Genomic DNA, 16,123 nt, shown 5'->3' with positions numbered 1-16,123 from the left:
GAGCAGTGACTACATTTATATTTTTCAGCCATAAATATTGGCTACACAATCAAAGAAATAGTTAAATTAATCGCAAAATATCATAATTTAAATTTAATTAACATTTAAAACAAAAAAACAATTTTTTCGCTACATCTATTAATTATGGTTAAATTTGACTTATATTATTTATTATTTATATCTAATATATTATTTTTCAAGAATATATTTCATTCATATTTCATTATGTAAATACTTACGTAAATGTAAGTGATACATTGAAAATGTTATATAATTAATCACAAATTATTCTCTTTTGTATTTTACATAAAATTATACATGTAGGTGTAGTAAAGAGAATATAATGCATAAAAATTTTATGAAAAAAAAGTTTAATTTTTAAATGGTTAAATATTTTTGTAACCAAAAGTATTTATGTTTTAATATATTTCAAATCATTATTTATTATTTTTGAAAATAAATAAATATTATATTAATATATACTATTATTAACAAGTTTAAGTAATTGAGAAGATTCTTCAACTGAATATTCGATTAATGTACATTCAAACTGATCTTGAAAAACATTTTGAAATAAAGGTAATACATCTTGAATAGTAACATTTGTATTAAGTTCTTGACTAATACTTGTTACACCCTTTCCCTCAATACCACAGGGAACAATATGATTAAACCAATTTAAATCTGTATTACAATTTAAAGCTAAACCATGTGTTGTTATATAACGACATCCATGAATACCAATAGCACAAATTTTTTTATCATTTATCCATATACCAGTATCAGAAGATTTTTCACCTTTGATACCATATTTTGCACATAAACGAATAATCATATTTTCTATTTGACAAACATACCATTTAATGCCATTCTTAAATTGCTTTAAATTTAATATAGGATATGCTACTAATTGTCCAGGTCCATGAAAAGTTATAAGACCACCTCGATTTGTTCTAAAAAATTCTGCACCTAAATTTTTTAATCTCTTTTCATCTTCTATTGTATAGATTTTATCTCTGATTCCTACTGTAAATACTGGATTATGCTCAATCAATATTAATGTGTTACAATTCTCATCTTTTAATTTCTGATGATGTCGATCAGACAATATTTTTTGTAATTTAAGGCCAGAATTATAACTTAATCTACCTGTCCACAAAACTTTGATTATTTTTGTAGACATAATGAGACAATATAATTATATTTTTTCAAAATTTAATTTTTTTTACTATTATACATAATTTTAATATCAACATTTTATATCATATTTTTTTTAACATTTGCCTGTTTTTGTATAATTGTATGTAAGAGCCAGGAAACCTAAAAAAATGTAAATGTATTAAATGTATTAAAATTAGAAACTGAAAATGATAATAATAATAATAATGAAAAATATACATAGGCATCTGTTGCAGCATATATTTTTTGTTCATTACTTAAAGGATATAAATGCCATTTACTTTTTCTTACTTTTGAATCTTTATTGAGTTTTCTTTTTAGCTAAAATCAAAAAAATAATTAAATTGTTAATAAATAAAAGATAGTAAATATTAATTTCATTTTATTATTCTCCATAATAATAAAAATAATATTAGAATATTAGAATATTGAATTAAAGATTTAAGATGTATATAATAAACTAACCAAATATGCTGTTAACTTTTCTAAACTCCATCGACAAGATCTATTTAATATTTCATTTGCAAATTTACCACTGTCAATACAATTATTTTCAACAATTTTAGAAGCAGGAAATTCTTTAAAATCTCTGCCTAATTTCCAAATATCACTGTAAAAAAATATATTATGAAAAATTTTGTTATGTAAATTTTATTATAATAATGCTTTATTAATTAGCATACTTCTTTATGTTCACTCCAACTAATCTTACTTTTGGATGACTTAAAAGAACTACAAATGCTGCAGGCAATTTTTTTAATGAATATATATGTAATAAATAACAAATAGTTTCATTGAAACAAATTTGTGCTAAGGCTGTTTTTCCACTTCCTGTATGAAAATTAAAAGGCCATTCCAAATCAAATCCTATTAATGTTTCTTTATGATCAGAATTTTCTACTTCCTTTCTAAATAAATTATAGAAAAATGTTCAAAACATATTAATATTTTCTTTTTTATATATTTCATATTAATTTTAAAATAATTTGACATAAATCTTACATAATATCATCACAAATCATAGCACAATCATTAAATCCACTGACACAATTAATATATCCTTTAAATTCAATTATTGGAAATTTAGATATATCAACTTCTTCTTTTGTAGAAATTTTGTTTTGCGATTCTTCCTATTGAAATATTTGCAATTTACATTAAACTTCAATACTATTTATAAACTTATATTTAAAAATATAATTGAATTTATTACACTAATCAAATTAAAAAATTAATATTAATGCAAATAATCAATAATTTTTATAGATACTTTATTTTTTTATTATACATTAATTTAATTCTCACATATCATATCAATATTACATTACATATACATCAATTATTATATCATGTATATCAATATATTATATAATAATTAAAGAAATAATAAATAATATTAACCTCTTTGGATCTATTAATGGAAATTATTTCTTGAGAGTTACATGCAATCATTATTAAAAAAAATAATTTTATTAATAAAATTTAAAATTTAAATGAAAAAAACTTTTTTACTTATTCACAAAAATATCTTTTTTATTTTAATTTTATACCTTCGAAAGCTGCTTCTGTTGGCTCTTGCTAGCTATTATTGGCTAACAAAATAAAATATATTCGTCAATACTAACTTTTGCTATACTGATTGCTTAATTTCATGAAAATAGACAAAAAAAATTAATATATAAAAAAATAATTTTTTATTTTAAATCTTAGCATTCTGAATTAATTATAAATTCTCTGAATTTCAATTATATGATTTTATATTAATTTACTTAAAAATTGAATTGTCATTCATAGATAACTATTTTATTCTTGATGTAATTTGATAAAAATGATAATTTGATAATAACTCTAAACTAAATATATAATATATTTATTTAAATTTATTCTTTTCAACATTTCAATTAAATAATAAATTAGAAAAATAATTATAATTTACCAAACAAATAAATAGCTTTAATCTTATTATTATAAATAATAAATTTTACAATTTAATTTTTAAAATCAAAATTTTATAATTTCAATCAATTTTAAAAACATTCACTTTACATTTATTGAACAGTAATCATTCTAATTTCTTAATCTTTATTATTTTTATTATTATTAATATTTATAAATTAACACAATATTATTTATATTCAATGATAAAAAAAATTTGATTTTATTAAACTTTATTTATTGATTTTTTGTTTATATTTTAATTTTATCTTAATTCTAATCGAACATTATAATGGGAGTAAAAGGAAAATTTTGATCTTTTGATTGAATTATATTTTATGAGATTTTATTAAATATTTTTTAAACACAAATAAGTAATGAGAAAATAAAGTGATTTCGAGAATGTATTGAAAATTTTGGGAATATGTTTATAGGAAAATTTTTGATGCATAAATAAACCGTTTTTATTTCAAAATCAGAGTCCTTTTTTTGTATATTCTAATTTCTCTTCTATGTATTTGAATTTAAATCATAATAATCTATTAATTTTATTTAAATATATATATATATATATATATAATAAGATCTCTCCATAATTAAAGCTTATATAAATATATACATATTTTGAATAATGTTGAAAAATATAATTCGAGATCACACTTATTATCTTATAATATAAGATCAATTCTTATATTTTATATATATATATATAATTCTCATATTATAAAAAAAAAGAATTATACAAAAGATCTATTAGAAAATAATATATTATTGATGAAATACATGAAAAATTACATAACAACAAACAAAAAATACATAAAAAACATTACAAAAAATCTTTTCTATTTTTGTTATTGGTTGGCAATTATCAATTGCGATTATTTTGAACAACTTATGAGTACTATGTATTTATTATATTAATATCGTATCATTTATTAATATCATACATACACACATACATACATTTATTAATATATATACATACCTATATATATACATGATTAAACTATACATTATTCATTCATATCATATATACATTTAATTACAATTTGTAATATAGATTTAATATTACAATATTGTTCCGAAAAAAACAAAAGCTCAAGACTAGTTTATTATTTTAATTCAAAGAAATAAAAGAAAACACGAAGAATGAGCGATAACGACAAATCATAGAATAGTCAATTGATAATAACATTATTTTTTAAAAAATAATTATAAAAATTTGTTCTGTTATTAAATGATTCTGAATGATGTAAAGATTTATAGCTTCTCGCCTCTATAGATCTCTCATTTTTTCATTTTGTGATTTTAAAAAAAGAAATAAAGATAGTAGTTCTTTTGAGTTAGATGATTGTTACTTTTTTCAGAACAATGCTGTATTCTATATATAATTTATTATATATTTATATTATGTATAAATCACGTATGTACATTATAAATGTGTATTTCTTTTTTAATCACTAATTAATAATACTATTGTGTGGAAGAAAAAATTCTTGAAAGATATAATATATTCATAATGTAATAAAAATTTGATGGAAAAAATTTGATATTAAATAGTCAAAATTAATGATTGTTAAATTTTTTCTGTCTAGTAATTAAAAAATCATTGTAGATTTTCTTTGATTTAAGGAATTGTTAAATAATTAAAATTAATAATTAACTTTGTTTGATTTTATCTATCAAAAACTTGTAATATTTTTCTTATTTTAAATTCGTTACCTGCATATAGTTAATATAAAAATTGTTTTCATATAATTGTCTTGTTAATAAAAAATCTTATTAATCAAATAAGAAATTATTAAACAATTTTAAAAGTTTCGTGCATTACACTCTCAAAAAGCTCACGCGTCAAGAATAAATAATTTTAATTGGTTATATTTAATATAAATATCTATGTAACATATCTATTGTTGTTTCATTTAATAACTGCTTTTAACCTTGATTAGGGCCAGGTCCATGAAGTTCAATAAAACTTTCCAAAGAACGTGGTACATTTCCACAATATGATAAATTATAAGCATTTATTGCTTTTGCAGCCATACATTTTAAGGATAATTTTGTTTGAGTCCTTAATATTATTTCTGCTACACCTATATAAAAATAAAATTGATCATATAATTATATTAAACTTAATAATTTAAAATATTTAACAAAATAAAAAAATTATATTTAATAATATTACATAGATTTATAAAATCAAATTTATTGTTATTAAAAACATTTAAATTTTATTTTTTAATGTAAATTTAAATAATTAATATTATATTTTTAAATTTATTTGAAAAGACCTGTAGTGACAGCATCATATGGAGTTTTTCCATTGCTATTTACTATGTCCATATGAGCTCCAGCTTCTATAAGTGCCATAATAATGGAATGAAGAGTCATAAAATCGCTGTAAAATTTCAAATATGATATAATAGAAAATAATATAAAAAATATGATATAATAAAAAATAATATTGTAATATTATATTTAAGAACCAAACGAATTTAAATTCATTTTTAATTTTAGTGTTATTTTTTTTTTTACTTCATTAAAATAATTGAAGATTTATAAGTATGAAAAATTTTAGGTTCAATATTGTTAATGTGTGATCATTGTCATTTTTCTATTCTATTATATATATAACAAAAAAAAGTATCACTTTGGCTCTCAGATACAAAATACATATTTATATCTAATTAATATAGAAATTTAATTTATTTAATAAAATTATACCTGATAGGTTCCCTATAGCTAACAATAATATGTAATGGTGTATTTCGTTCATTATCCATTGCATTTACATCAGCACCACAACATATAAATAATTTAGCTGTTGCAGCACAAGGGAATCTATAAAAAAATTCAAATATTTATTTATACAAAAAATAAAAATGTAAAATGCTATTTTTAATAAATTGATAGTAGTTGAAACAGCTATATCAGAACATATGAAACATATGAAAAATATTTTTGCATATAATTTGAAAACTAAACCGTTCTGTGTAAAGAAAAAGTTTAAAATGATATCTTTAATAATATATTTTAAGTTTATTGGAATATCGAGACGGTAATACATAATAAATATTTATCGATATCATATGTTATCAAATGTAAGAAAACAAAATTTATTTTATATCTAATATAAAATTATCAAATATAAAATTATAAAATTAATAATTATTTTATAAATTAATAATTATCTAAATATCTAATAATTATTTTATATCTAAATATATCTAACTATTTATAAATTAATTATAATTATTTAAATATAATTTAAATATATTTATTTTATAAACTTACTTGCAAACATAATTAGTATGAAAATCATCTACAACAGTAGCCGCATTTACAGCAAGATGTAGTAATGTTTGACCATCTTTTAAACGTAATCGTAGAACACAAAGTTTATGAACTAAATGATATGCCTTATTTTTATCTTGTTCTTCATATTTGTTCTCATTTAATGTTAAAAGTTTTGTTAATATTGTTACTATATACAATGTAGTTGTAATATTTGATTCAATCTCCTCCTGCAATTTTTAATTTGTAAAAGCTATTTCATAATTTTTAATTCAACACATAAATCAATTTTTTAATTTACAATATGTTGTTCAATATCTTCCTCAGAACCAGGATTATTGACTTTAGCTTTATTACGAGTAAGTTCTGTTACACAGGCTTCTAGAACATTCAATACATGAGAAAGATCAAGATATACTTCTATATCTATCATTTGTGAAAATACCTACAAAAAGATATAAAATATAAATACAAAAAGAAATAATATAAAAAAATAACAAATTTTTTTTTAATAAAGATTTTAAAATACCTGTGCAAACCTTAAAAGATCTTTTATAACAGACATATTATTTAATTGTTTCAAATATAATGCATGAAGCCAGAGATCTATACATTTATCAAATCTAGCACTATCTGCAAAAACTGCTCCTCTAAATACAATATGTTGTGGTAGTTTTGGATTATGTTGCCCTAATATTGAAAATAGATTAAGATAAAATGATTAAAATAAAAAAAAATAAAAAAAACTCTTTTATGTATATATACTACTTGGTTATTCTAATCATTATTTATTAGAATAAAATTCGAACCTAATATCCTTTCTCGTATAGTCAATGATTCCATATGCATATAATATTGATTATTTCTAATACTTCTTAATTTTTCTGGAGTTTCACATTCTTTCCAATTATCATATGCTTTTATACCTTCACCTAATTTTTTATAAATAATATTTCGTCGATCTTTAAATCTATAACATCCAAGAATTAGTTAATTGATTTTAAATACTTTATAAAATTATAAGTACTTTTTACCTATATTTCATTGCTTTCCATAAATATTTATATGCTAATATTAAACAATAATTGCGTTCATCATTAGCATAAGAAGCACCAAGAAGTTCATAAGCTTCAATTGTTTCTTCTTTAGTAAGTTTCACATTTTTTATTATATATTCTACAACTTCAGCTCTAGTCCGTTCAGCTGCTACTGTCAATGGTGTCATTCCATTAGTATCTTTTGTCATATTTGTTCCATATTTTAATAATACGGATACTATATTAGTATATCCACGTTCAGCTGCTAAATGTAATGCAGTAGTATCACAATTTGCTTTTTCATTTGGATTTGCACCTTTTTGCAAAAGAAATGTCACCTGTTAGAAATATAATTAAAAATGCTAAAATTCATATTATAAATTAAACATAATTTTAACTTATTAAAATAATAATTATTAAAACAATAATTACTATATCTAAATGACCCTTATATGAAGCAATCATTAGACATGTATTATTAAACTGATTTAAAATATTTATATCTGCATTATGCTCTATTAAATATTTGACTATATCTAATCGTCCATCAAAACAAGCTGCTCTCAATGGAGTAGATAAACTTTTAGTAGGATGATTAACATTGGCACCAGCTTTTACTAATATCTTCACAATTGTCAAATGTCCTGCACCAGCAGCGCACCATAAAGCAGTTGCTCTTTCAATAATATATCCATCAAATTTAACTGATCCTTCCTGCTCCAAATCGGGCTTAAATTTATCGAGTAATATTTTAACTACTTTAATACGACCATATCGTGCAGCTACTATTAAAGGTGTACAATGCTGTCCATCATCTTCCAATACTTTTTGATTAATGATAATATTAACCATGTTAGGATCTTGGCTACTAAGAAGATTATAAAGAATAATAGCCATGCCATCTTTAGCAGCATAATAAACACGCGTTAAAAATTGTGATATTTGTACTGGATTTTCATTTAATTTAATAGTTTCCATTTTCTCAAATATTTATTTTATAAATTTTTTTTGTATTAAATGTGATATAAAAATACTTTTAGTATTGTATATAGTTCTCCTTCTTCACGAAATTTGTTGGTCATTCTAACCTTGAAACTTTCATAATATACATTGAATATTAGAAAAGTCGTAAATTTCTTTCAAAAGTATATAATATATCAATAATCTTGCAATAATATAGCAAAATATTAATCAATCTCATTCACTTTTGTTTCACTCACTGCTATTTTTATAACAACTTAATAATTATTTTCAGACTTTCAATACATATTAATACTATCATAAGTTCTATTTTAGTCACATTCACTTCATTTTTGAAAACGTTAAACAGAAAATTGAAACAAACATATTTAATTTTTTTTTGATGCCGTTAATTTACTTTGTACCTTAGCTATGATGACATTAAAGAAAATAAACAATATATCAATTTTAAAATCTATGAAAAATATCGTTCACATAAAACATTATAACATAAAATTTAAAAATATATATGTTATTTTTAAAAGTTTTAAATTTCTGAGTATATTTATGGCTGCAAAACATAATTTTATAAAAAATTATAATAATAAAGTACAAACCTCTTTCCCCTTTTCTTTATACTGTGGGACTATTGAAGAAGTAAGAAGGAAGAAAAGATCGAATGAAATATTTTATTTTTTATTTTTATTAATATAATTAAATTTTTATTTTTATTAATTAAATGTTTTTTATTTATTACAATTTATGTTAATGTTAGAAATATAATATAAACTTACTTAAAAAATTAATCTTTAATTTTTTAGAATATTTTATTATATTTTTATCACAATATAATTTCTTTATCATTCGTTATATGTCTAACTATATGTCATAACGATTCTACAGATGTAAATAAAACCACGTGATTAAAATTTAAAGGAACCATAAAATTGACTTTTGAAATAATTATAATTTTCTGTATAAAAATATATTTTGAAAAGATCTTATAAAATCTTATAAAATCTTATAAAAAAAAGAAAAATATTGAATTCAATTATATTTTCAAAAAATAATCAATTTATATAACAAAGTAATATCAATATATTCTGAACAATGATTATAATTAATTGTCATTTTTACGCTACGAAAAACATAAATACATGTACTCAAATATGTTTTTAAAGAATGAATAATGATTTGCTACGTATTTTAAATCATAAATTTATTTTTATTTTCATTTATATGTATATAAAAATATACGTATATATATTATAAACCTAAAACAAATTTGTATTTTTATTTATTTTTCTTTTTTTATTATTAGATATTATTCAATGAATTTAAGATATATAAATTTTAATATCAGAAAATCATCATTTAAGATCAAGAATTATGAATATTTAAAAATATTTAATGAGCAGAGTTACCATCTTATTCTATTGCAAATTCCGGAATGTCAACTTAAAAAATAAATTATCAACTGGAAGTACGAACCATGGTATAAAACTTGGCAGTATCGCTTTTACTCAAAGCGTATAATATTCTAAATAATAAAAATGGATGAAGTTGCTAAGCTTGAACATTTATCATTAGTATCAAAAATTTGTACAGAACTAGAAAATCATTTAGGATTAAATGACAAAGATTTGGGTAAAAAAAATTATTTTATATAACATAAAACATCGATTTCTTCTCTAACCTATTTCATATATAGTATACATATATCATTTTTTTTGTTTTTTTTTTTATTAATTTTTTTGTATTAAAAAATTTTCATCAATTTTCTTATTTAATTAATCTAATATTTAATTATTATTATTAAATTATTTTATTTTCTTATAGCTGAATTCATAATTCATTTGGCAGAGAAAAATAACACATTTGATAAATTTAAAAAAGTTCTTATAGAAAATGGAGCAGAATTTTCGGTAAATAATATAAAGCTCAACTTTCTTCTTTTTCAACTTTATTTTTTTTTTTTAATATTTAATTGATTATTTTTTTAGGAATCTTTTATGGCTAATCTGTTAAGAATAATACAGCATATGAAGCCAACTAAATCTCAAGAAAAGTTATCAAAATCTACAACAAAACAAGATGAGTTAGCTCAAAAATTTCCTGTTTTGGCTCTACCAAATGAGGAACCAAAAACAGTAGATGATATAGTCAGTAGTGCTATGGCAAGTTTAGAGGAATTAGCACCATCAAAAAAATCTAACAAACAGGATAGCAAAAAGGATGATCAATCAAATGATAATAATGATAAAAAAAATAGACATTCTAGAAGAAGTAGATCAAAAGACAGAAGAAGACATAAATCACGTTCACCATATCGTAAAGATAGAAGACACAAATCCAGATCTAGATCCCGTTCAAAATCACGAGATCGATCAAGATCTAGAGATAAAAGACGTCATAGATCTCGAGATCGTAAGAGATCTAGATCGAGAGATAGAAAATTTCATAGGGATAGATATTCTAACAAGTCTGATCGATCTAGGTCACGATCTGCAGAAGAACTTTCCATGGATCCAGAAGTTGGTAAAATTTATTCAGGAAAAGTAGCTAATATCGTACCTTTTGGTTGTTTCGTTCAATTAGAAGGTTTGAAACGTAGATGGGAAGGCTTGGTTCATATTTCACAATTAAGAAGAGAGGGAAGAGTTGCGAGTGCGAGTGATGTAGTATCCAGAGGACAAAAAGTGCTTGTAAAAGTTCTCAATATAGGTGGACAAAAAGTATGAGAATTTATAAAATAAAATAGATATTTCATGTTCTTTTTATAATAATTTAAGAATTTTAATAGGTTTCTTTAAGCATGAAAGATGTTGATCAAGAAACTGGTAGAGATCTGAATCCTGTTGTAACTGTTACCAAAACCGAAGAAGATGAAAAACATTTAAGAAATCCAGATAGACCTACTTCTTTGTTAGAACTTCAGGGTAATTGGGATGAAGATGAAACTTATTCTAGGAAACGAGTGCAAAGATTATCATCTCCAGAAAAATGGGAAATTAAACAGATGCTTGCTGCTTCTTGTATCGATAGGTATTATTTAAAACTAATTAAATAATTAAATTTCATAATATAGTAAAAAATTTTATAATTTGATTTGTGTTATAGAAGTGAATTGCCAGAATTCGATATGGAAACTGGAATTCTTCCACGCGAGGATGATGAAGAAGAAGATGTTGAAATAGAATTAGTGGAAGAAGAACCACCATTTTTACATGGACATGGAAGAGCTCTGGGAGATTTAAGTCCTGTTCGTATAGTAAAAAATCCTGATGGTTCTTTAGCACAAGCTGCAATGATGCAGAGTGCTTTAGCAAAAGAAAGAAGGGAACAAAAAATGTTACAAAGAGAACAGGAAATGGATTCTGTTCCAACAGGTCTTAATAAAAATTGGATCGATCCTTTACCCGAAGGTAATCAATTTATTTTTACGTATTTTTATAAATATTTTAAAATAAAATATAATATTTATATTAAAAGTACATTAAATTTTCATAAATTCTATAGCTGAAAGCAGAACTTTAGCTGCAAACATGCGCGGGATTGGTCTTCAAACTCAAGATCTTCCTGAATGGAAAAAACATGTTATAGGAGGAAAAAAATCTTCCTTTGGCAAGAAAACAAATTTAACTCTTCTTGAACAGCGTCAGAGTTTACCAATATATAAACTCAGGGACGATTTAGTTAAAGCTGTTACTGATAATCAAATTCTGATCGTAATTGGTGAAACAGGATCGGGAAAAACTACTCAAATTACACAGTTCTTAGGTGAAGCAGGATTTACTGCCCGTGGAAAGATCGGTTGTACTCAACCTAGAAGAGTAGCAGCTATGTCTGTTGCTAAAAGAGTGGCGGAAGAATTTGGTTGTCGTTTAGGACAAGAAGTTGGTTATACAATTCGTTTTGAAGATTGTACTGGACCAGAAACTAATATAAAGTATATGACTGATGGTATGTTGCTTCGAGAATGTCTTATGGATCTCGATTTGAAAACATATTCTGTAATTATGTTGGATGAAGCACATGAACGAACTATACACACGGATGTTCTTTTTGGATTATTGAAACAAGCTGTACGCCGTAGACCAGATTTAAAATTGATTGTTACAAGTGCTACTTTAGATGCTGTAAAGTTTTCCCAATATTTTTTTGAAGCACCCATTTTTACTATTCCTGGCAGAACATTTGAAGTTGAAGTCATGTATACTAAAGAACCTGAAACAGATTATTTAGATGCTGCACTAATAACAGTAATGCAAATACATTTAAGAGAACCTCCAGGAGACATACTTCTATTCCTGACTGGTCAAGAAGAAATCGATACAGCTTGCGAAATTTTATATGAACGTATGAAATCTTTAGGTCCCGATGTGCCTGAATTAATTATTTTACCTGTATATTCGGCACTTCCTTCGGAAATGCAGACTAGAATATTCGAACCAGCTCCACCTGGTTCCAGAAAAGTAGTGATAGCTACTAATATAGCAGAAACCAGTTTAACTATCGATGGAATTTATTATGTAGTTGATCCAGGATTTGTTAAACAGAAAGTATATAATTCTAAAACTGGAATGGATAGTCTTATAGTAACACCAATAAGTCAAGCAGCTGCAAAGCAAAGAGCTGGTAGAGCTGGAAGAACTGGACCAGGAAAATGTTATAGACTTTACACAGAAAGAGCTTACAGAGATGAAATGCTTCCGACGCCAGTTCCAGAAATTCAACGTACTAATTTGGCAACCACAGTGTTGCAATTGAAAACTATGGGTATCAATGATTTGTTACACTTTGATTTTATGGATGCTCCACCTGTGGAATCTCTTATTATGGCTTTAGAATCTTTGCATAGCTTAAGTGCATTAGATAATGAAGGTTTGTTAACTAGATTAGGCAGAAGAATGGCAGAATTTCCTCTAGAACCTAATTTATCTAAAATGCTCATTATGAGTGTGCATCTTCAATGTTCTGATGAAATATTAACTATTGTCAGTATGTTATCTGTTCAGAATGTCTTTTATAGACCAAAAGATAAACAAGCTTTAGCAGATCAAAAGAAGGCCAAATTCAATCAACCAGAAGGTGATCATTTAACTTTGTTAGCGGTTTATAATTCCTGGAGAAATAACAAATTTAGTAATGCATGGTGTTACGAAAATTTTGTACAAATTAGAACATTAAAACGCGCTCAGGATGTTCGAAAACAATTATTAGGTATAATGGATAGACACAAATTGGATGTAGTATCTGCTGGTAAGAACACTGTAAGAATTCAGAAAGCTGTTTGTTCTGGTTTCTTTCGAAATGCTGCGAAAAAAGATCCTCAAGAAGGATATAGAACTTTAGTAGATAGTCAAGTTGTTTATATTCATCCAAGTAGCGCATTATTTAATAGACAACCAGAATGGGTCATTTATCATGAATTGGTACAAACAACAAAAGAATATATGAGAGAAGTGACAACTATAGATCCAAAATGGTTAGTAGAGTTTGCTCCAGCATTTTTCAAGTTTAGTGATCCAACTAAACTGAGTAAATTCAAGAAAAATCAAAGATTAGAACCGCTTTATAATAAATATGAAGAACCGAATGCTTGGCGAATATCAAGAGTTCGAAGAAGACGTAATTAATATTTATTATATATATATATATATATATATATAATTTGTAAATAATATTTTGTATAGTCATTAATTAAGAAATAATATATGAATAAATATTCATTTTTTTTTCTTTTTCTTTTCTTCTTTTTTACTTATGATATAAAAATATATTTTTATTATACATGAAGATAGAATGTTATTTTCTGTAGATAATTCTAATAATATTTGATATTTATAATGAATATTTACAGTTTCATACGTAAATTATACAAAATAATTTGAAGCAGTTATCTTCTATTGTAAATTCATAATTTTCATTTTATGTATCTATCATATGTAATCATCAAATGCATATTTTTTAAATTTCGAAAAATATTAAGACAAAATATTTTTGAATTGATTTTAAGAAGTATAATATAAGCAATACAATTTTTTGGATTTAATATTGATTAATATAATATATATATGTGACATTTATGAGTATAGAATTGATTATATTAGTGATTATTTTTTACATTTTGTTTTTAAAGTTAAAATTATGAAATGCCTATCTAAAAAAACAAAGAAAAAAATATGTAATTATTATATTTTGTGAATTTTTTTCTCATAACAAAAATTATTAAATTATTAAATTTATTTATTTAAATAAATGTAATTAAATATAATTTTAATTTATTTAAAAGTATAGGTAATTATTTAAAAAGATCACAATATAATCTTGAAATATTTAAAAAACATTTTAAATAACTTTTTTTTATATTATACATAAGCATTATTCGACTCTAGTTCCTAAAAAATTGATAAAAATTTTTGATATTAATATTGAATTTTGTCTATATATGTTAATAAGTTGTTTGCACTAGAAATATCCATTCATTCAAACATTCTTTTGAATTTGCGGAATATGAAAATAAAATAATTTTTGAGCAATTGGGATTATAACTAAAATTTTTTCGTTATATATATATATAAAACGTATTATATATATATATATATATATAATGTATTGTATATATATATATATATAAATCATAAAAGAAATGTTAAAAAAGTTTCCGTTCATCCATCTATAATAAAATAGATTTTCGACAAATTCACATATATACAATGTGTGTAATATTACTGTTCTTAATGCATTCATATAATGTTACTGATGTATTCGTATAAGTAATGGTATAATGAAAATTTTTAAAATAATTGAAGAACTAAAGTCATCAGTTATATGTAAAGAAAAAAAAAAACAAATATTTCAAAATTATTTAAAATGAAGCTTTTCATATTATATTTCAAGCCCATTAAAATCAGTGAAAAGAAAGATTGATTAAATTTGATATATGTTCAGCATTAGCAATTTTGTGATACCTGAGAGTTATTTTAGTTTTAACCTTTGAATGCAAAGCACCTAAGGAATGGTTCTCAATTAATATTGAATTATATTAAACATTTATTTTGATTTCCTGACATTAAAACTTATATTTTTTATTTCTTAAACACTTAGAAAAAGTTTTTTAGTAAAAATAATTTAAAAATGTTATATCTTCCAAAATAAAGTTTAATCATTATATATTATATTAATTAATTAATTATTTAATTTTAATTATATTTATATGTATATTTTTTGTATTAATAAAAATTACTTACTTAATTTTTTATATTATATATATATTTAGTTTTGAGGATAGTAGCAAGAGGATTAATATTGATATTTTGCTAGTCAGTAGTTGAAACTTTCATTTGTTACAACTTGATTTATTAAATAAACTATAATTTTATATTTCAATTTAGAAGGAAATTAGTTTTATTTTATGTATTTTCATATCATGATTATATTTAATAATGAAAATATAAAAATATAAAATATTTTCAATTAAAATCTAATACTTATAATACTATAATATTTTACATTTTATATTAAATAATAAGATTTAATTTATTAATTTAATATTTTATTTTTAATCACAAAATCATTAAACTTAAATACTTAAATACATAAATCTCTTATGAAGATAGTAAATTAACGTATAAACATTAGAATATACAAAATATACAAATTGTTATACATAACTTTTATTTTTAAAATAATTATTTTCATATTATATATATTAT

General features: G+C 22.6%; 4 protein-coding genes across 7 annotated transcripts; 1 reads left to right on the top strand and 3 right to left on the bottom strand.

The window, feature by feature from the left end:
- Positions 1 to 354: 354 nt before the first annotated feature.
- Lipt2 (Lipoyl(octanoyl) transferase 2) lies at positions 355 to 1,183 on the bottom strand. The gene has a single exon (XM_086914914.1). The coding sequence runs from the start codon at positions 1,181 to 1,183 to the stop codon at positions 473 to 475; it is 711 nt and encodes a 236-aa protein (XP_086771040.1). The 3' UTR covers positions 355 to 472.
- Positions 1,184 to 1,198: 15 nt separating this feature from the next.
- Positions 1,199 to 2,993, bottom strand: WRNexo (WRN RecQ like helicase). 4 transcript variants are annotated; one of them, XM_031919233.2, is made up of 7 exons: positions 2,730 to 2,798; positions 2,581 to 2,609; positions 2,182 to 2,312; positions 1,863 to 2,087; positions 1,645 to 1,789; positions 1,399 to 1,500; positions 1,199 to 1,320 (listed from the first exon to the last, which is right to left on the bottom strand). In XM_031919233.2, exons 3-7 carry the CDS (start codon positions 2,199 to 2,201, stop codon positions 1,258 to 1,260), a joined length of 555 nt encoding a protein of 184 aa, XP_031775093.2. In that variant the 5' UTR covers positions 2,202 to 2,312; positions 2,581 to 2,609; positions 2,730 to 2,798; the 3' UTR covers positions 1,199 to 1,257. The 4 variants fall into 4 exon arrangements, with proteins under 4 accessions (XP_031775093.2, XP_086771037.1, XP_086771036.1 ...); XM_086914911.1 differs by lacking the exon at positions 2,581 to 2,609 and having other exon boundaries at positions 2,730 to 2,993; XM_086914910.1 differs by lacking the exon at positions 2,730 to 2,798 and having other exon boundaries at positions 2,581 to 2,718.
- Positions 2,994 to 3,863: 870 nt separating this feature from the next.
- Positions 3,864 to 8,854, bottom strand: LOC100865929 (protein fem-1 homolog B). The gene is made up of 9 exons (XM_003697612.4): positions 7,878 to 8,854; positions 7,443 to 7,783; positions 7,218 to 7,378; positions 6,938 to 7,098; positions 6,710 to 6,853; positions 6,409 to 6,638; positions 5,839 to 5,955; positions 5,406 to 5,512; positions 3,864 to 5,207 (listed from the first exon to the last, which is right to left on the bottom strand). Exons 1-9 carry the CDS (start codon positions 8,421 to 8,423, stop codon positions 5,050 to 5,052), a joined length of 1,965 nt encoding a protein of 654 aa, XP_003697660.1. The 5' UTR covers positions 8,424 to 8,854; the 3' UTR covers positions 3,864 to 5,049.
- A 720-nt stretch (positions 8,855 to 9,574) lies between these two features.
- pea (ATP-dependent RNA helicase pea) lies at positions 9,575 to 14,147 on the top strand. The gene is made up of 6 exons (XM_003697613.4): positions 9,575 to 10,052; positions 10,245 to 10,330; positions 10,409 to 11,140; positions 11,209 to 11,450; positions 11,526 to 11,830; positions 11,925 to 14,147. Exons 1-6 carry the CDS (start codon positions 9,959 to 9,961, stop codon positions 14,042 to 14,044), a joined length of 3,579 nt encoding a protein of 1,192 aa, XP_003697661.2. The 5' UTR covers positions 9,575 to 9,958; the 3' UTR covers positions 14,045 to 14,147.
- The last annotated feature ends 1,976 nt before the right edge of the window (positions 14,148 to 16,123 follow it).

The sequence above is a fragment of the Apis florea genome, unplaced genomic scaffold (assembly GCF_048593485.1).
Source record: "Apis florea isolate Af1SG1 unplaced genomic scaffold, ASM4859348v1 contig_3756_pilon, whole genome shotgun sequence".
Classification (NCBI taxonomy): Eukaryota; Metazoa; Arthropoda; class Insecta; order Hymenoptera; family Apidae; genus Apis; species Apis florea.
The sequence above is the reverse complement of the archived record's forward strand: the minus strand, read 5'-3'. Positions and strand labels throughout refer to the sequence as shown.